Genomic DNA, 22,355 nt, shown 5'->3' with positions numbered 1-22,355 from the left:
CAGGGGCTGCCTGGATGAGCTGGAGAGAGAGAGGGATACAGCTCCTGCCAGATAGACAAGTGCCAAAGCAGTGAGAATGAGAAAGAGCTGGTCACACTTCTCTCTACTCTCCCTAAGTCCCCAGTGGCTGAACCCAATGAAATGCCATCGGATAAGGGAGCAAGATGATACCATCCATAGAAAGCTCACTTCTTTGGGGCATAGAACAGAGCAGAGAAGACATATGAGAAGCGGTAAATGAAAAACACAAGTATACATGGATAAGCTAACTTTTTCCCCCTCTTGACTCCATCATGAAAAAAAAAAATAGTGCAAGGTCAGCAATAGCTAGCATCTGCTTCTTGCCGTGGGATTGGCACTTGATACAGGTTGGTAGGAATGATGGCAGACTGGCTCTCTGTAAAGGAGACAACTGCTCAGCCCTAGGCTGTGGCGGCTGTGAAGTTTTTTTTTTTCTGATACCAAATATGTGTCATTTTTCCACAACAATTCTCTAATTCTCTGACCATAACTGGGAGTGCAACAATTCAATTCAGTTCTGACTCTACCCAGAGTTATCATCAGACTCCACAGGTTTAAGGGCTTAGTCTCACAAAACTGTCCCTGGAGTACCCACACTTCTACCAGGCCAACTGCAAATTCAGGCCTTCCCATGATCCCCCTCAGATTTGATAATTCACTGGAGCAAACAAAAGAACTCACAAAAACACTTTATGTGTGTATACCGGTACATTATAAAGGATACAACTCAGGAACAGCCAAAAGAGATGCACAGGCAAGGGAGGCATGGGGATGCCTAAGAGCTTCCCTGCCCTTTCTAGGCACACCACCTTCCCAGAACATCAATGTGTTAACCAATCCAGAAGCTCCTGAAACCTGTCCTTCAGTGGTTTTTATGGAGGTTTCATTGATTAAATTATTGGCCATAGTTGGTAGAGATCAATCTCCAGCTCCTCTCCAGTCCCTCCAGAGGTTGGAGGGTGTAGTTGAAAGCTGCAACCTTCTGATCACTTGGTCTTTCTAGTGACTGGCCTCATCCTGAATCTTTTTAGGGGTCCCAACTTGAGTCATTTCATTAACATAAACTCAGATATGGTCAAAAGGGGCTTATTGTGAAGAACAAAAAACATTTCTATTACTCAGGAAATTCCAAGGGATTTAACAGTTCTGTGACAGGGACTAGGCCAAAAACCAAATGTATTTTTATTACACCATACTTGCCATTTAAAAAAAAAAAAAAATGGGTCAAATCATCTCATTTTTAAGAGAAATCAGAAATTCAATTTTTTATGTGAAGTCTTCCAATTTAAAATTTTGACAAGTATTTCAGATTTTCCAAAAACTCCTTGCAGTGCCCCCCCCCAAAAAAAACATCCCAGAAGGTTGGATTTGACCCACAATTTCCAGTTTGGGACACCTGACATAGGACTCCAGTTAGTGGTGTTTAACCCTGGCTGCACTCTGAAATCACCTAGGTAGCTTTGAAAAATATGTACCTAGCCTTCATGCCAAGCCAATTAAGTCAGCATCTCTTGAGTTGGGGCCCAGACATTGCTATTTTTAAAAATAGTGTCCTGATAATTTTAATGTACAGCCATTATTATATAAGCTTTTTCTTTTGGAATAAGTTTAGTTTTACAGAAAGTTACAAAGATAATACAGAGATCTCATCTACTGCACACCCAGTTTCACTTGTTATTAACACTTTACATTACCATGCCGTATTTCTCAAAATAAGAAACTGACATTGGTATATTGCTATTAACTGCTGCAACCTGGGCATGTGCCCTGACCGGGAATCGAACCATGACCTACCTCCTGGTTCATAGGTCGATGCTCAACCACTGAGCTACACCAGCCGGTGAAATCCAGGTTTATTTGGATTTCACCAATTTTTTTTTCATTGACATCCTCTTTCTGCTCCAGGATCCAGTCTAAGGTACCATTTTCCAGTTAGTTGTCAGGTCTCGCCAGTCTGCTCTGTTCTGTGACAGTTTCTCAGTTTCCTAATTTTTCCCGAGTAGCACTAACCGGGTTTTCTGCAGAATGACTCCAGATCTGGGTTTGTCTGATTTTTTTTTCCATGATAGGATCCATAGTATGTGCATACTTTTGGGATGAATACCAGAGAGGTGAAGTGCCCTTCTGGTCATGTCATATCGGGGTGCATCTCCATATTTTAGAACAACTGCTCTAGTCAGTAGCGGCTGTGGTGGAAGAGAGCTAGCAGGATCCACCCAGCTTCAGAACGGATTAAAGAAGATGAATATTGGAAATCAGGAGGATGACATGAGACCACCGGGGAGCTCCATCTCTTCCAAATAAGCCACTTGAATTGAAAGTCAAGAGGCACATGTTCTATTCCAGGATCATCCACTAGCCGCAGTCTCCTGGCGTTAGTTTCTTCACCTGGATAAAGTTGAAGTTACCTGAGGCTGTTTCTGGTTTCGAATGTATATGATTCCAAAACTCGGGAGTGAGTTTCCATTAGTCAGATATCGTCCACACCTCTGTTTCCTCAGAGGATGTGTTGTAATGCTGAGCACGACTACCCAGATGCCGAGGTTTCTGCAAAGGAGACAGCAGGGAGGCCACTCTGCGTCACTAGGCGACACGTGTGACACTTGTATCCTTCGGATGTCCAGGATCTGGCCGGAAGAAAGCAAATTGCAAAAACTAAGAAGAAAACTCAAGTCATCCTCTCATCTTTGTTCCTGGGACTCCCAGTTACTCCTTCCGTTACAGTGGATTAAGGAGTAAATGACATAACTTGTTTTCAAAATGCCAGGCGTGCACACTGCAGTACTTTTAAAAAGCTTTTAATGCTGACCCTTGGCGTAAATCTTACTCAAAATGAGGGACGACTGCCCTGCGGTGCGGGATGTTTCTAAGTTGCCGATCATTTGTACAGAGCCTGTGATTGCAAAACCACAAAAATTTGGCCATAGTGAAAACCTCTAATTAAGCATAATAAAATGACAGGGCGGATTTGTTTTAAATACATGGTTCATCACGCTTATTGGTTTAAGGTCGTACCCTGAGAAGTCCTCTATTGGGCTTGAGATAGGTGGGCTGCAAATGGTTTTTGCAAAAGCATTTTTCTACCTCTGCACGTCACGTCTGACCCAGAACATTTTGCTAATATTGGATCGGGCTCTCCGCTGATGTCATCTGCCTGTGGGAATTGTATTGGCTGTGAAAATAGCTCCTCTTCATAGCTGTTGACAAAAAAAAAAAAAAGTTTAAAAAAATCACAATTCTGTGGTGCATTTTGAATGACGGAAGCCAGGTTCCTAGGCACTGAGACAAGAAAGAATGTCAACCGGGGCCTTTAATGTGTGTTTATATTTAAACACCAGACCTAACAGAAAACCCTTAAGCTTTATACAATGATTAGAGCCTTGTAAGAACCTAATTAACGTATCATCGGGTGAATGGTTGGCCTGGCATGCGAGCTGCTCCGAGGGACACGAGGGGGCTCAGGTACCTGCTAGGAAGAATAGATGCGGTTGTAGTGATTCCGTGGGCCGTCTGAAAGGGACATGTAAAGGCAGTTTTGTCTGGCCGGCTGCCTTTTCAGACTCACTTGATAATGCTAGTGTCAGTTTCAACTGAGGCGTGTGCCAGATTGCAGATAGCTTGCGCTGGCATTTCAAAGCGGTTAATTGTGAAACTTGAGAAGAAAATGGGCACATTCTTCAGAGGTAGCTTTTCAAACGCAATCTCCACCCCCCTCCTCCACCCTAACCCTCACCCCCCACCCCACCTCCCCTGGTCTCACTTTTGTTCTGCTCCCACATAAAATGCATGAGAAACGCTGAGCCTTTCCCCTTGGCAGCTCTGATCTTGCTGTCTTTGCTGGGACTGTTTTGCCTTGTTAAAATGTGCCCCGTGTATTAAAATGAAATTGTCACTGCTGGGTGGTGCGGCGTAACACGGTTTGACACTAAGCGCCGGCAGCGAGAGAAAACAGACTTTTATTGCATTTATTCTTTTAGAGAGGAGAGTCTCTAAAGCCTCACTGTAGACGTTGACTTAGTTAAATCTGAATGAAGCTGAAGTGAACAATCTAGGCTGCTGTCTTTGTGTTCCTAGAAACAGCCCCCATCCGGCTTGATGTGGCTCTAAAACAGTCTTAAGAAAAGGCGGTCATATATAGAATCCAAAAAGGAAAACTTGAGCCTTTCAGACCAGGGCAGAAATATTTTAGATCAGTCGAGTGGATTGGCCACTTGACGTTCTTCTTTAGCTATCTCTGGATTCCCTAAAACACGTAATACAGAATCAACAAGTGCGCGCGCGCACACACACACACACACACACCACACTTACTGACCCCATTAGGTTTTAGTCTTCATTTAGAATCCCATGTCATTTTTAAAAATATTTTCATTGATTTCAGAGAGGAAGGTAGAAGAGAGAGATAGAAACATCAATGATGGGAGAGAATCACTGATCCACTGCCTCCTGCACGCCCCCCACTAGGCATGGAGCCTGCAACCCAGGCATGTGCCCTTGACCAGAATTGAACCTGGGACCCTTTAGTGTGAAGGCCAATGCTCTATCCACTGAGCCAAACTTGCGAGGGCAGAATCCTATGTCATTTTAAGACAAAGAAAAAGGGTTTGATTTGTAGGACTCTTGCAAGCAAGCTTTAGAGTCTTAACTGCCTTTTATTGAGATGGGTGCCCAGAGAGAGCCTGAATAGGGAAGGGGACTCTGGGGCATAAGATTTTTATTCTGTAGCTCTCCTGGAATAAAAATTCCATAAAGCAACATCTGTAGTCATTAAGAGCTTACATTTCCTCACCCATTCATGTCTCTACTAGGAGGGAAGGTTATTTTCCCTAAGAGACAATAGATAGTGGCTCCTGTGGGAAGAGAGAAAGAACAGAATTAGAATTCTTTTGTTCCTAGAAATGGAACTTTCCTACTTAAAAAAAAAAAAAAAAAAAGTTGGAAGACTTACTCTAAAAGATTCACCAGAAAGAAAACTTAGAGAAGTTGAAAATTTGTCTATTTGTCTTAGCTACTCCAAAATATTTGGAATGAGCAAGGTTTCACCTTGTGTTTCTAATCCAAATGTCTTCTGATTTGGGGGAAATTGTGAGTAAGCAGTGATAAAATGCTATCTTTATACTTTTAACTTTTAAAGTTGTATGTTACTAAGATTAAAGAGTTTCTTTTTTGTTTCATTTGGACATAAAATCGGTTCATTCTTGTTGTTTATCAAAATAACACCTATGTTGATCCATTGGACCATTTGATGAACATAGGTGTTATTTTGATAAACAACATTTTAGTTCCTATAGCTGTAATAAATGTATAACTTCTTTGTCATTTGCTTACATATTTTTTCCTTGTCTTATAAATAATATGATCCTGGAAACACACTTAAGATTTAGAGGTAGAAAAGTTTTACAACTTGTGTCAAAGGGCTCCATTCCCAGAAAGCTCATATTCATAACAGAGCAGAACGTTTAAATTATACTTTTCCTTTTAGACAAATTTCACACATTTCATTTACATCCTTTCATATGGATGTGTTCTGTTTTTTGGGTTTTTTGTCTCTACTGTGCTGTTTGTGGGAGTTAATTTCCTTTAATCATAGTAAACCCTTTATTTTTTATCTTTTCCATCCAATTTTATAAAGTAATAAAGCCCAGATATAGTTAATTTATTGAAATTGTTGCCAATACTACTCTACTTAGGATATGGTGATTCTGCCAGTATTGAAATGATGATGGTATAGCTCAAAATGTTCATTCATTAGCTTCTACGTGAGATGACAAAATTTGGCACAAGAAACCCAGTATAGGAAAATTGATATCTATTATAAAAACAAAACAAAACAAGGGTTGTTCAAAATGAAGTTCAGCACCTGAGGTCTGTGTATTTACATTTTCCTCTCACATTACAGACACCAAGTAATTCTCTTTTGTATCTTTCTAATGGGTTATCAATATTAAAAGTGTCCTGAAACTGATGACAGCACAGCTCTATTAACCATTATTTAGGCTGGAAGAGGTTGAAATAAAGCACATCTCATCAATTTGCTTTGTGAAGTCCCTCTGCAGGATAGCTTAGTAGTTACAGAATGGCTTTGGTGTCAGATGGGTCTCAGTTAAACTTCTTGGCAAGTGTTTCACCTCTCTAAGCCTCAGCACCCTCCCTGATATGAAAAGCTATAATGAAGTTTGCTAATTTAGACATTTAACAGGTATTTATGGAGGACTTCTTAAAAAATATTTTTAATGAGAAGAGATAAACTAAAGAATTTATATACTTATATACATAGCCCATGGACTCGGGCAATAGAGTAATGAAGACCTGGGTGGTGGTTAGGTGCTGGGAGGAGGAGGGGAAGGGAGAAAATGGGAGATATCTATAATACTATCAACAATAAAAAATACATTTATAAAATATGTTTTATTGATTTTAAAGAGAGAGAAAGGGAGAGGGAGAGATTGATAGAAACATTGGTAAGAGAGAAACATCATCAATCAGCTGCCTCTTGCATGCCCCCTGCTGGGGATTGAGCTACAACCCGGGAAACCAATCCATGACCTCCTGGTGCATAGGTCCACGCTCAACCACTTATACCAGCCAGGCAAGAGCACATTTAATTGCCAAACATTGTTGTATAGATTACATAAGATCATGCCTTAGTATTGCCTCTGGTTGAGGACTCAGCACAGAGACATCCACATAAGCAATACTCTCTCAGAAATGATGTCCTGTAGACCTGGTCATGGTGGTCATGGTAACAGTTGGCAAATTCTGGTAAAACAAATTGAGATTTTTCCATTTTCCTTTTTGTTTTTATTTATTTTCCTGAATAGGCACACGTTTGTGAAAAGTATATGATCCCCCTTTACTTCTTTTTCCAGAATGGAGTCTACTGAAAAATGTGAAGTGGTAATTCAACATTTTAATGGAAAATATCTGAAAACACCACCTGGCATCCCAGGTAAGACCCACATACCATTAAGTAATGATTCAATAGTGTCTGGGCTTCTTGTTAGGATTTGAATGAGTACATGCTAAGGCCTTTAGTGGGTCACTGGGATAGAAAAAGATCCATTCATAAATGTATAATTTTAACACCATGTAACAACTCATCTTTCTTAAAACTGCCACACACTTTTTGGTGATTCTTCAATGGCCTTTCTTTTGAATCTCTGCTGCTCATCCCCTAAAGTGAATTAGAAGAAAAATATAGCAAAAAGTAGTTAAAGATTCACTCAAAGTGAAGGAAGTTTATATCTCCTGTCATTCATATGGGTGCATTATCTTGATTTCTTTTTATAAATATCTGAATAGTGAAATGCACAGTAGAGGCCACAAGTTGATGCCAGTGTCCAAACACATCTTCCCTGTCCATGACAATAAGAGTACAGAAAGTGAGCAAAAGCATTTAGAAGCTTTCATAGCAAATGGACATTGTCATAAAATCTGGGTGCATAAGTTCATATTTTACAAAAATACCAGTTACTGACATATTGAAAAATTTCTTAAAACTGTCCATTCATCAGAGAGAGATTGAGGAGCATCATCCTAGACTGTCCCAGGGCACTTTGCTTTCCCAAAGCAAAATTCTTAAGTCCACATATACTAAGATGATATAACTTTATGCTATTAAGAATTACATTTTTTAAAAAAAGAATTACACTCAACATACAAAAGTTGAATCTATCACATGTCAGAGCTTAAGGAGAAATGCCTGCCTTAATTTGATATTAACCTGGTAGTAGCATATATGGAAGGTATTTAATATTAGGTAAGTACATTTAAAAATATATCTCACTCCTATATGAAAACATTAAAACTTGACAGAGATACTAAAAACTGCAATGAATGAATAAAGAAATATCTGACTAATGCATGTTGGTTTATTTGTTGCTCTTTTGTTTTTGGTGGTTCTCCAGAATAATGTAACTTCTTCGGCCTTACAATATTTTTCCTTTTGGTCTTTTTAAAAATATATATATTGTTGAAAGTATTACAGATGTCCCCTTTTTGATCTTTGTAAGCTGGATTTCTATAGTGTTTTTAATGTGTATATGACTTCAAACCCATGGTTAGAGAGTTCAGGGGTTGAACATTTTATTTATTTATTTATTTATTTATTTATTGAAATATATTTTATTGATTTTTTACAGAGAGGATGGGAGAGGGATAGAGAGTTAGAAACATTGATTAGAGAGACACATCGATCAGCTGCTTCCTGAACAACCCCCTCCTGGGGATGTGCCCACAACCCAGGTACATGCCCTTGACCGGAATCGAACCTGGGACCCTGCAGTCTGGGGGCCGACGCTCTATCCACTGAGCCAAACCGGTTAGCGCAGGGAGTTGAACATTTTAATTCCTTAAAATATGTTGAGGTTTACACAAGAGGAACTTTGAACAAAAAGAAATATTTTTTGTGAAGGGGTCAGGGTTCTTTGTGAATTGGTTGGTTTGGGGAGGATGTCAGGAAAGGAGAAGAGCCCTTCAGACTGACACTTGGATGATCTGCAAAATCCAAAGTGGCATCTCTGGTTAATCGGAGAATCAACACACAGTGAAGCCTGTGCCTCGGTCTGGTTCGCTCCCATGCATAATGTTCCCTTGAGAACTGACTGCATTTGGAACCTATCTGAGACATATGGTGTTGTTAAGAAAAGAGTTAGCAATTTACATCTCAGCATGTAAGCTGCCCTTGCATTTTAGGAGACATACTTTTTATTTATCTTTTATTTTAGCATAAAAAAGCACTTTAAGACACTCTGCTCAGACCCGTCATTGAAGAAAGGAGTTGTACTGTTAGAGGAGGTTTGCTGTATTTATCCCTTTTCATCCAAAAGAGGCCTATCTATATAGAAGGTGTGAATTATATGGCTATCTAAAAAATTAAGAATGAACAAAGTATATAGAAAGTATTGTTGACTTAAGTTTTAATACAGGTGTCAGGTTTTTTTCAAGGTTTCTTCCTTTTCAGAAAAAGACACTGAAATACTTATTGACTTGATTGATTTGGAACTGTTTGATTTGCATTCCCCATAAAATGTAAAGCTGACTAACCCAACTGAATGCTAAAGACAAAGAGAGCCACTAAAAATCTCCAAATGTCTGGGCATTCTTCCTGAATATGCAGGCTCTGATACCAACCTATCTAATATCATAGCTACACCCAATGGAAACATTGTGAATAGCAAGAACTTAGTTATGAGTTTCTCTCCACTTTTATCTCATGGGAACATGAGAGACGAAATAATTGTTCGCAGTTATAAAACTCTTAGAGATGTCACTTCATGCTTCTGATATTTGCATTCAACCTTAATAGAATGAAATATACAGTATTGATCATAATTGGTCTTTGAATTTGCTTATTCATGCAAATTGGAGTTCAGAGTTTAATAAAGGCTAACAGAAGGTATTTAATCTTTGATATTTCAACTTGGTGTTAATAAAACAGGACAGCATGCAAGATGTGTGTATTTTGGAAGACACGGTACTAAAGTGCCCTCATTGGGTACATTTAGTAAGTCAGACAGATCCGACCTGCCTGCAACTAAAATACAACTCAAAAAGTTATTTTTAAAACCCAGGCTTCCACATTCTCAAGATGTGACATCTTTGAGTTTAGAAGTTTGTGGCTTTATAGAACTCACATTGATGGTTTCAATATAATGCTTTAAGGCTGTGTGATTGAGGAACCCACAGTGATACAACAATGACCTGAAGTTCTCAGGCCCTGTAAAAGCTGTTGAAAAGATTTCATGTTAAGTCAGTTATCTCCTCATACTAGAGCCCTGCTTTTAACCTTCCTTTAAACAAGTAGAGAACAATGGGGCCAAATTCGCATTATTTACTTCTCCATTCAGGAATGACTTGGGAAAATGTGCACATGTCACTGAGCAAATACATTGCCATTTTGGCTCCTGTCACTTTGACAATGATTCCTCTTAAAGGAGATGCAAAGTTAGTTTTTTCCCCTCAGAAGATTATCTAGTTTCCCAATCCTCTACTGTGTCATTTCTGTAAAAGAACCAGGAAGAAATAACTTCAACCCAAAATTTTGACATTGCTCTGATTTTCAAATTATAAAAACATCATAGTTAAGGATATCTGCAAGGACATGTGGCCTGGACTACATTGATGTTGCTGTCTCCATTTTGATTTGCATTATTCTAGGAACAATTTATTCATTAAACAGATTTCATGATGATATTTAGTTTTCCTTGCTGACAGATTATGCGAGTTGGAAGCAACCTGTGTAGGTGCTTCTTTTGACTTATTTTCTCTTTCTCTGGGATCCTTTTGTTTGTTCACAAAAGATCTAATTTTAACGAGTGCATCATGGATCATTAATGCCTATTAGAGCGTCTCAGAACTAGCTCTGTTCATTTTGATTTATAACGTTATCCCAAGCTTTTGGTTATTTCAATCAATGAAGCTAAATATACCTGCCAAAAGTAAAATTATTTGAATTCTGATACATAGGAATTTAACAAAGATCAGGTGGCTATGTTGCTACTAGCAGATGGGAAGAAGACGCCAAAGATGAGTACTAAGCAGCGTCAATCATTGTAGCCATCCTCAGAAAGAGACCATCCAGCATGTTCTCCTTTCCCTAGAGGGAAACGAACACATAGTGTTCCATAAATGTTGCATGTCCCACATATCGATCTTGATGTTTTCTGGACAAAATGAAGGACCATTAGTCGCTTGCCTGCCTAACCCCAGACATTTCTTTGTCCTGTAATGAATTGCTCGGCAATGCTGTGCATCCCCAAAGCGTTCCATTTTCAAACCAAAAGCAAAGGGTAAGTTCCCAGGCACTTCAGGGACCTGTAGGGCATGAACTTGAAAGGCTCACTTTCAAAGAGCCCCCAGAGCAGAGTGATGCACCATGTGGAAAAGGCTTCCACATGTTAGGGCATGTATTGATGAAGAGAACGTGCAGGCTAGTTTGTAGAGAAATAAGTCACGTTTTCCTCTCAAACTAGACTTTTGCCTGTAAGCACATGTTCCTATTAGGGGAGCAGTCTTTCTAGAAGGAAATGGTATAACTCTCTGTTAGTATCATTTTCTTATCCTTCGGGTAATTACTTCTAATCCCAAATGAACTCCAAGAAGTAGGGGAGGGTGAGAGAAAGATCAACACATTCAGAAATCTTTTCAATTTTAACCAATCTTGTGATCAACAGAAATTGGACAGATAATTGACACAGGAATCATATTTTTCTAATTAGTATAAAACTGTGTGCCTTCTTGATACTTTGATATAATTTTTCTATTGTGTGTTTATGTAAATAAGAAATGTATATGATTTTGGATATGTAGTATATGTCATGAGCGAAAGAGAAGAAAAATATTTAAAATATGATCATTTTTAAGGAAAATGAACAAAGAAAATGTTTGTTAAATTTAAATTGCCCCCCAGAGTAAAATGTCAATAATGTACTTATATAAAATTTATGTTTAGAGACATGGTTCAAAATTCTGAGTATTTGAGCAATAGATATATACATTTTTATCAGTGGAAAATGTTGCAGGCCCTCACAACCAGAGTTTTCCTCTGTGGTATCCTTCTGTTAAGTCCACAAATGTAACTATAGCTGAGAGCTGAGTAAGAGGCAGCAAATAGAAAAATATTATGGTACAGGTTAGCAAATTCCTTTATTGTTCTACTGAGAAACACTGTCTAATGCTGGCTTTTCTATCTTTGTGAAACTAACACATAATTTACATAATAAACTTTGCAAATACTACAGTCCCTAACTGGGTATTAGTTCAGATTTCTCATTAAGAGGACATTTGCAGCAATGAGGAGCTACGTTTTCTAAAGCCTCTCCTTTATAATGTTGGTGGTGCCTTCTAGATTACTTCTGTGCACCAAACACATAGTTGACTCATGAAGCACTGTTGGAATACTATCAATGAACTTTGCAAGCATCCTGACAATTCCATGGTCAATAGTGTTAGAATCTATGGGAATTCTATGAACATGGACTTGGCCAGTCATTTCTAAACCTTCTGATGGAGACACACACCCGATATTGTAAAGGTAAACACATTATGAGTTAGGAACTGATTAAATAAGGGGGAAGGGAGGGAGAGATTATTACATTTCTAAATAAGAAGGAGAATCCAGAAACAGAAGGTCTAGGGAATCAGCTTCTGATTAGAAATGATTGAACCGGGTTTTGTGCCGGGTGCTCCCTGTCCTCTTCCCACCTGTGATTGCAGCTGCAGAGGAGTTGGGCAGTCTCCATATACCCTGGAAGGGTCCCATCGTAAGCATCCATGATTCTCTCCACTTTTCTACCTCTATCTAAAAGCTTGTTCAACCTGACATAGGATTTTTGCAAACTCTGGTGGAGTTATCCATTCCCTGAGACAACCCCCAATCAATGGACATGGGAGTCACTGTGTAAGATTGGGCCTCTTGTCCTTTGGAGGGACAAGTGTGAGTTACAATCAACAGGGTTCCTTAGGGGGTCACCCATAGTCCTAACAGGTTCAATGAGGCGCCTTTTTATTGACTTTTCTTTCTCCCCTCAACCCCTTTCTTTTACTTTTCTATCATATCTGCTTCCTGACATCAGCTCCCAATTAAACTACTTTGTCCCAGGTCTGATTTGGGGGAACTGACATTGAGATGTTCCAGGAATGGTGGTGGGGAACATTTTGATTTAAAACTGACCATAGAGGAAGGTAGACCCAGCTAAAGCAGTGAAATGAATTTCATGGACCAAATATATTATTTTCATGATTTTTTTTTTACAGCAGTAATCATGAAACACATATCAGGGGTGATAAAGGCAATTATTAGTGGTAGTAGGCAGATAGTGGACAGGGCTTAAATTTAGCAAGAGAGGTATGGAAGAAGATAAGGACCAGTGACATATGGCTGACATCAGGATAACTGAGCCCATAAAGTGGAGGAGGGTAGATGAAAATGGGGATGGATTTAGGGACTAGGACATAGTTGTAATGCCAGCAAATGAAGGTGAAGTGTGAGCATAGAAAATTAAGGTCCCAGAGAAAGGAATTTGTGATGTTCTGGTTTTAGATCCATGTGGAGTAGTGGACATTGATAATGAACTTCAGGGTGAGACTGCCTGTACTTGGCTGAAGTGAAATAGAGAGGATCTTTAGTTGACAAATTGGAGGCTTCTGATTAGAATGTTGAAAGGTTTTCCAACACTACTGTAGATTTCCTTCCTTAATCTCACACTTGCCTTGATTTTGTCTGAAGTTCTAATCTTCGTAGAAGCGGGTTAGGAAGTGTGCACAGTGCTGAGGTAATTTTTTATGTATTTGATTCAGAGTAATCGAAACCAGGTTTGTTTCCTTCCTTCCTTCCTTCCTTCCTTCCTTCCTTCCTTCCTTCCTTCCTTCCTTCCTTCCTTCCTTCCTTCCTTCCTTCTTTCCTCCCTCCCTCCCTCCCTCCCTCCCTCTCTTCCTTCTTTCTTTCTTTCTTTTTTTTTTTTGTCACTTTAAGGGCTGTTGCTTAGCCCAGTGTAGTTTCTCAATAAATATTCTTTGGAGTTGATGCACAATTCCATGAGTTGAATAACCTTTATACTCCTATTTGCTTTTTAATGAAATTCCTGAGGATATGTGGGGGATACACAGCTCCTGCTAAACAAGCATCAACAAACTTGGTGGCAAACCTTAAGTGAAATCTCTTTTAATTTTGAAAACAAAACAAAACACCACACACCCTCATTTGTATATCTAAATATGCAGAAAGAGAAGGAACTAAATACTCACAAGAAAAAGAGACTTAATTTGATGGAGGAAGGTTCTAGTTACTTTTTAAAATGCCTCATTTCTTCAAGACTGCTTTCAGGGGGCTGTGCTGGTGGTCTAATTGTTATTTCTTAAAATAACTCATTCCCGGCACAATGATAAATTCTGCTTTCTTGACATGTCAAATGATTTTCCCTTATTTATATTGAAATAATGTCTAGTCCTTTACTTTTTGTCACTGGATCTAGGTAAACACTTTCTCCTTTTCCCCTCTTCACATAAAAAATGTGAATATCTTGAGAATAAGCAGAAAAGAGAGTTTCTTGGTCTATATGCATTTGTCCTGTTTGGAATAACTTGGGAGTTGATTCTCCCTACCTAGAGGAAGTACTACATTGGCTTATTATTCCTATAATATATAATAGATATGTAGCTATAGATATAGATAGTTATAGATATAAATAGTTATAGATTATTTCTATTATATGTACATATATATAAGTTCCTATTTATATAATAAAATCTATAATGTTTAATTAACATAATATGGTCAATATGCTTTGCTAACTATATAGTTTCTATAATTATGTATAAGCCTCAATGAGTAGTAGAATTTTTCTGGAGTCTCTTCTTTTTTATAGTCATAATTTCATGAAATAGAGAAGAGGGACAAGGAGGTTTTCTATACATCTCCAGAATTATCAGCCATCTTCATCTATTATTTCTAACATAGTAACTACCTTCAGGTCTTCAAAAATTCCTGCATTAAAGATTTCACAGTGAAAACTTAGAAAATAAGTGATTAAGCCTTACTTGTATTTCTAAGACATTGTTGGGCTTTGCCTTCTGTCAGCATCACTAATGAATAGTTAAACCATTCAGTGTCTGTCCCGAATAAGTCCTATTAGCAAGAAAAGAGGGTTGAGTGGCTTAAGACCAATTAAGATACAAGCCATGGAAACCAAGCTCTGAATAATTAAGTGCTTAGTGAATTTCCAAATCTAGAAACTCATTTATTAGGATTGATTTAAAACATTCTAGCCAATTTTGGGATGAATGTGTAGTATCCTAAATGAAACACTTGCCACTCTCTCCACGTAATTGTCAAGAAGCCTGCATGCACACAACTCATTATTTATTATCTAATTTTTTTTCAGAGTGAAACATCTGAAAAATTTAAGAAAATGCTTTAATAGAAATAATAATGATATTGCTCATTAGGCAAGCTCTGAACCAGCCATCACTGTTTATCTTACAACTACTTCCTCTGATTTCTTCTTTTTTAAAAAAATATTTATTGTTGAAAGTATTGCATATGTCCTCCTTTCCTCCCCCCTTACCCTCCTCCAGCCCACCCCCTACCCTTCACCACCCTATTATCTGCGTCATGGGTTATGCATATATGCATTTAAGCTTTTTGGTTGATTACCTCCTGCCCACCCATCCTCCCCAGCCTTCCCTTCGAGGTTCCACACTCTTTTCCATGCTTTCATGTATCTGGATCCACTCTGTTCATCAATTTATTTTGTTAATACCTTCTAATACTTTCTCTCAAAGAAATCCTGCTTTAATATCAATGCAACATTTTTATGCGGATTTTCCTGATTTTTAATTCCTCTGCTCTTAACCCTCATTATATTACATTAAATTATTTTCTCCTTTATTGGGTATCCATTTGTAATAGGTAGTTTCATATGGCAGTTGCTGTATACTTTCCTTATCCCACTGGACCACAGAATTATGCCTTTTAAAAATTTTTTATCTCATATCTCCTCCAATGCCGAGCAATTGAACATAGGAGTTACTTAATATGCACAGACTGAAATGATTTAAAAATAGTTAAGCTTAATTATTGTAGTATGACTTATCAACACTGTCTTAATTCTCTCTTAATAATGCATTTGATTAGTAAATGCTTATAAAGTGAATGCTGATACCATCAACTACGGTGATTCCATATAGAGATACTTTGCAAAATATGTTCCTCTTTGTGATTTTAAAATATTCCAATCTCAAAAGCTTTCTTTGGGATGAAGACAATGATCAAAAGCACAAGAATCCTTTTCTTTCACACAAAGGTTAAATCATCTTTCCATTTCACATTCTTTCTAGAATACTGTCTCTAGATTTAAAAAAAAAAAGTAATGGCCTATAGAAATCAAAAGGAACAAAAGAAATATAAAATAAATGTGTTGGAACAGCAAACATCCTGTTAGTTGTTACAATAAATTCTAACTAGCAATTAGACATAACTTTTTATCCTAATTAAAATATTTGAGAACACAGTTCTAGTCTTCACAAAGGTTTCTCTTTCCTAAACCTTCTGTAGGTGTGTCCTTTCAATTCATGGGCTGGAGTGCCCCAGGCCATCAGCAGAATGGATTCATTAATCTTTTTTTGTTTTGTTTTGCTAATCCTTACTGGAGGATATTTTTCCATTAATTCTTAGAGAGATTGGAAGGGAAGGGGACAGAGAGAAACATTAATGTGAGAGAGACTTGCACCCCTACCAGGGCTAGGGATTGGAATAGAACTCTGGACCCTTCAGTTTTCTGGCCAACGCTCTATATACTGAGCCAAGCTAGGGCTGGATTCATTAATCTTTACATTGATTTGAACTGTTGTTAGAATAAGTATTTATACTTCCTTTCCCTGATGGCTTAATGAAGTCCTATGTCAATAGCATGGAGAGATTCTCCCCTTGACCTTTGTCACCTGTTCACTCCGAAATTTTTCATCAAGCTGTTTAATTACATTGTTAATCTCTTGCTGCCTTAGTCGTTTGGCACAGAAATGCATTCGTCCTGGATTTAGTAGAATTATTTTACACTCTTTCGGCTTCTGTGGAGAAGACAATTTCTGTCTTTGAGTTACCTGTTTTAACTTGAGGATTTAGGCATTTCTAGTTTCTGCATATTTTTCTTTTATTTTGTCTGATTATAGAGAATTTCTCTTACTACTCTTCATATGTGATCACTTCAGTTTTAGTTTTGACACCAGTATCTCCTAAAAGATGGAGGGCGCATTGGCTGATGCTACAGTGGTAAGCATTTTGCAGTATATATATGTACCAAATCGACACATTGTACACCTTAAACTTAACATTATATGTCAATTATATCTCAGTATAAAGCTGGGGAGGTACAGTTTGAGCCAGGAAATCACTCTATTCCCCTGTCCCCACATCCTATCAATGCACACCTTTTTCGTGGGGTGAGTGAGAGGTTTACTCTATGCCTAACATTGTGCTTATGGATTATATATTTATGGATTATTCTATTGCATTCTCAATGGGCACTGTTCCATTTTACAGATGAGGAGGCTGAGACTTAACAGAATTTATGTAATCACTCAGACTCAAGCATAGTTAGTGACTGATTAATCCCAGAAGTTAGTTCTGCCACTTACTAGCTGTAAGACCTTTGGCAAATGATTTGACCTCTCTGTGCCTCAATTTCCTTGTTGACAAAATGGAGATAATCATACTTCCTTTCTATGCTGGTATTGTGAGGGTGGCTGTGAATTAAATTAGTTATATAGTAATGTAAATATAATATTTTTATGTTAGGATGCTCTTGATAAATACTAAGTGCTATATAGGTGTAAACAGCACTTAGTTATGCTAAGTCATATATCTTTTTATGGATGAAGAGGAAAAAGACCGTAGGAGAAAAAACAGTGAGAAATTTAGTCACACTTCCCAAACTTGGAGGGCGAAGTTTCTTTCTTACTTGATAAATAGAATGAATATAAATATTCTGTATTGCGTTTAATGTTTTATTCCTTTAGTTCATTCAAAGCTTTCCTTCTTGGGATTCAATTGTTTCCTTCAATACTCATTCTGGTTTTCAGAAGAGTGAAAATATTTGGCCATTACGTGCAGCAAGCCATGCACTTGGTTTTTCTACTAGTGTTTAATAAATGGTTCTTTTGTTACAAAGGAAAGGTAGCCTATTTATAGAAACTTCCTTTAGAAAAACAGTCTTTCTTCAAAAACTAAGCTGAAGAATGACTTTCTTTTCTATTCTGAATTGTATGTTAAGATTGAGAACTGGGTAGAGAAGAAAAGGCACATTTAAAAAGCTTCAATTAGAAGAGTTACAGACTGTTTTTTTGTTTGTTTGTTTGTTTGTTTGTTTGTGTTCCCCTCAATCGCTATGGTATCATTTCATTGGGTGGACCAAAAGGTCATAGAAACTGAGTGGCACCTGATAATGCTTTTTATTCCTGGCATTCCTGAGATACTGGCGAGAAATGTCTTGCTATCCGTGATGTTTTTAGGCTGAAATGTACCACTTAGAAATATAATTACCACAGGTACCCAATTCAAAGAACTGAACAGAGTTCCTTCTGTGGTTGTAAAGGGGCTGCAAATCTCAGAGCCATACAAGAAAGCAATTGTCTACTGGGGTGAATACAATTCCAGCAATCCTAGATTAAGAACGCCCCCAAAATCAAATCTTAATAACAAGGTAGAAAATCCATAGAGTTCAATGATTGAAGGCACAAAGCATTGTATACTTTAAAATCTAAATTATCTTATGGTAAATCAATGGCCTTTATACTAGTAGACATTTTAATTTGCTCTGGATTTATTCATAAAACACATGGTTTAAATTTGATTGTAAAGTGGACATAGGAATACGTTTTCAAAGTGAGGGATAACCATATAGCAGAAGAAGTATAATGGAGAGGCCAGATAATAGTAATAAAAGAGGGATGATCAACTCCACTTAGAGGGATCAAGTATTATTCTAAAGGAGGACCCCTTTTTACTGCTATTCTAGATATTCATGAGATACAATAATAGTGATAAATAGTTATCAGGTAATTAGCATTTTCAACTATACAATTAATTCATGTTTGCCTTGCAAGTATATAAAGGACATATTTTTCCCATTGATTTTAGAGAGTGAAATAGAGAGGGAAAGATAGAGAGAAATACGTATGTGAGAGAAACACATATATTGGTTGCCTCCTGCACACACCTTGACCAGGGCCCAGGCCGGGAAGGAGTCTGCAACCGAGGTACATGCCCTTTACTGGAATCGAACCTGGGACCCTTCCGACGCTCTATCCAGTGAGCCAAACCAGCTAAGGCTACAATACAGCTTTGTAAAATAATATATTCTGAGAAGAAACATTCAGAGTTAGAGCTCTTAGGTTTAAGAAATCTCTAAAACAGTTTGATTACAAATCTGTTTTCCAGTACAATGTTGTTCCATGATGCCCTCATTTCTTTTTGTTTTTGTCACTGATTACAAAGTTGTAAAAAATCAAATGTGAAGTGACATCAGCTGAGCTTCTGAATGATTAATGTGATAAAAATATCCTGAAATATATACATATATTCTAAAGTTAAGGATGAAAGATCCTTGCCACACAGAGCAGCTTGCTGCTTTTGGAACCTCCTTGATACCAAAACAATTCCAACCAAGAAGCTTTCCTTTAAATGGATGAGAGCCCATTTGTACTGGTTAGAACCAGGTGAAAATGGCCAGGAGGAGTCCTTGGAATCGAACAGAAATAGATGGAGCTGGGTGGTCAGGTTGGGTTGGATTTTAAACTACATGGGTGATGTGCTATCCAGTTAGATTTTTAAACAAATGAATTTGATCTTTCTGTTTTAATGAAATGCTTTCTATATTGAGGATATTATGCATTTTTCTATCATATTTCTCTGTTTTTTAGTTTTCTGTTGAAATTTACTTCCATATTTAAATAGTAATTTAATTACTGTATGAAATAAAGTAATGTTTTCCATTGTACATTTTACAAAATCACATTAAATGTGAGAGATTTATTAGCATTCCCTTCTGCATCTTTTACTTTAGGTTTAGCTCTTTAATATATTTGGTATCATCAAATAAGTATCTAAATTGATTATTTAACAAGGTATCTCAGCAGCACTTAGAAATTAATCCATTCCTTTCATACTGTTTGATGTCACCATTTCCTTTACTAATTTAATTACCCATGATAGGTATGCTTGCTTTGCTTAAGAGTCACACTGGTACGTTTATCTAATCATTAAAATGCATGTTATCTCACAGAGCTAGTCCCTGCTGTAGATTTCACTTTCAAATTTTTATTTTCAATGTTTAGATATTCTGACTTATTCCATTTTCCAGATCTGTCACACATTCTCCAAAATGTAAGTGGCATATTATTAGGGTGCTATGTCAAGATATAGAATATTTACTAAAAACTCCCTCATGCTGCCCCTTTGTGGTCAAACCTTCCCTCCCACTCTTAATCATCAAAAACCATAATTGTGTTTTCCATCCATACAGTTTTGTCTTTTGTAGAATATTATCCAAATGGAACCACACACAGTGTGTAGTCTTCTGAATCTTCCTTCCTTCACTTAACATAAGGCATTTAAAATGCATGCATGTTGTTGAATGTATCTTTAGTCCATCCATTTTATTTCTGAGTAATATTTCATTGAATTGTTCTACTTCATTTTGCTTAGTCTCCAGTTGAAGGGCATTTTGGTTCTTATTCGTTTTCAGAAAGTGGATATGATAAAATACCCATTTTTTTTTATGCCAAATCGGTTGTCTTTTTTTTTTTTTTTTTTTTTTTTTGGTGCTATTAATTGGGAGTGGATCCTGAATTTTATCTAAAAACTGAGGTAATCATTATCTAATCCTTGACTTTTTGCCTCTTATGAAACTAAATTTTAAGCTATAAAGCCATTTATTGGGAAATTTAAAACTTAATTATGATGGATTCTTCTAATGTATTTTCATTTACTTTATGTTTTGAGTTGATAATATGTGCAAATAGTTGCAAAATTGAAAAGCTTCACAGTGAACAGTAATTTCTCTCTCTTTCCTGTGGTATAGCCACCTTAGTTTCCTCCCTGGAAGGATTAGTAGGAACTTGGCTCGCATTTCCAGAGGCTGTTCCTGAATTCCAAGCACGTGTTTATGTTTTTATTCCAATGGTGGCAAATATATACTCTTTTCAACCTTGATTCTTTAACTTAATAATGTACCTTGAAGATTATTCTTAACAGTATAAGGAAAGCCTTATCTCATTACTTTGGATGGTTGTATAGTATTCCACTGTGTAGAAGAGCAGTACTTTTTATACAAATTTTAAAAGTTTCTTACTTATGGGTCTCTGGGTTGTTTCCAGTCCTTTACTATTACAAATAGCACAAAAATGATTAGCAAGAAAAAAATAACCATTTTTTTTACATACATATGTATGGGAACCCTCCATATATGAGAGAGTCAGAGATCCCACATTCAGAGACAGAAAGGGAACATGGGTATATAAGACATCCTGAGCTAGGGATGAGGTAGGGGGCCTTGGGGCTTCAAATGGCCATTGCAGAATGACAAGAAGAGCAAAGCTTTAGTAAATAGAAGTTTGCCCTGTTCTATAGAGTGCTCAAAAGAAGACATCTCTTATGGGCAAAGCCTCTAATTCAAATTCTTCTAGGTAGTCAAGGTCGGAGGAGGCAGAAATTTCTCTTAAGCCTGCAGCTAGAGTTGCCTTTAGCTCAAAACAATCTGCCAACCACAGAGGCATATCTTGGGGTGACTCATTCTGTGTCCCCATACTTTATTCCCCTTAATTTTGTCAAGTGTCTTTTGTAAAATAGGGTAGGCCATTATGAGGACTCCATGACACAATTTAACATTGATGTGGATGGAAAGTATTGATGTATTTTGTGGATTTCAGCCCTATGACTTTTCCAAGAGCATGATTCATTCATGAGTAAGCTGTAACCTATACTCCTTGTATAGTTATTAGAAAATCCTGCCTTGCTGATTTTCCATCGAATATCAAAACTCTCAGATATATGCCATTGAAAATGAACCTACACAAATTCCCCAAAATGACCCAAGAGGTACTCCCTCTTCCTTTCCTTTCTCTGGTATTTACCAAGTGTTTCACAGGAAGTGATTAAGCATTCAGGAGAATTACTTAATTTTCAAAAGGACTGCTTTTTTATGTCTTGCTTTTTGAGTCAGAGGGATTTTGAAGTTTGAAATACTAAGATACTATGTAGTCTCAGTGGTAAAATATTTATACTTTGATATTGAGTGAAATTTCCCAAATTGCATGATCTTTGAATATAAACTGTATTCACATTTACTTTTCAAAGCTTTTAATTCTTTGTGGACAAAGTCCCCAGACTCTGCACTCCACAGACCTGTTTCTGTTTGTTTAGCTTGGGCTCCTCCCTGCCCTGAGTCTCAGCCTTGGGTGGAGATAGGCCAGGAAAGCCGAGTGAGCCCCCCCACCCCAGCCCTTGGTAGAATGTGCACCTATTCCTCCGTACTTATTCCAACGTGCTTGTAAAATTGTGCAAGGAATCCTGCTTTGAAAGCCACTTTAATATTTTTGTTTGTTTTTTAAAAGCCTCTCAGACATAAGTGGGGTGAATAGGTGAATAACATTGATTTCTTTCAAAGAAGGGTGTTATGTAAATGCCACCTAGTAGAATTGCATTTCCATTTCCTGCATTGATCTCATCTTAAAGCCTTGAAGTCGATCCTGTTTTTTATGTGTTGCTGTTTTAAGAGAAATTCCATGTTGCAAAATGAAAGTGACTGACCAGAGTTGTTGAAATGATGCTTAAAAGCCTC

At 37.4% G+C, this 22,355-nt stretch overlaps 1 protein-coding gene across 12 annotated transcripts in view; it reads left to right on the top strand.

The window, feature by feature from the left end:
• Positions 1-22,355, top strand: part of RBMS3 (RNA binding motif single stranded interacting protein 3) — a 1,176,852-nt gene that overhangs the window by 947,344 nt on the left and 207,153 nt on the right. For all 12 annotated transcript variants that reach the window (XM_070433276.1, XM_070433282.1, XM_070433277.1 and 9 more), the window contains one exon: positions 6,891-6,970. In XM_070433276.1, coding sequence (XP_070289377.1) covers positions 6,891-6,970 — 80 coding nt within the window. The remainder of the gene's footprint in view (positions 1-6,890; positions 6,971-22,355) is intronic.

The sequence above is a fragment of the Myotis yumanensis genome, unplaced genomic scaffold (genome assembly GCF_028538775.1).
Source record: "Myotis yumanensis isolate MYYU_CA2020_CCGP unplaced genomic scaffold, mMyoYum1.0.hap1 SCAF_14, whole genome shotgun sequence".
Classification (NCBI taxonomy): Eukaryota; Metazoa; Chordata; class Mammalia; order Chiroptera; family Vespertilionidae; genus Myotis; species Myotis yumanensis.
This window is presented reverse-complemented; position numbering and strand designations above follow the sequence as displayed.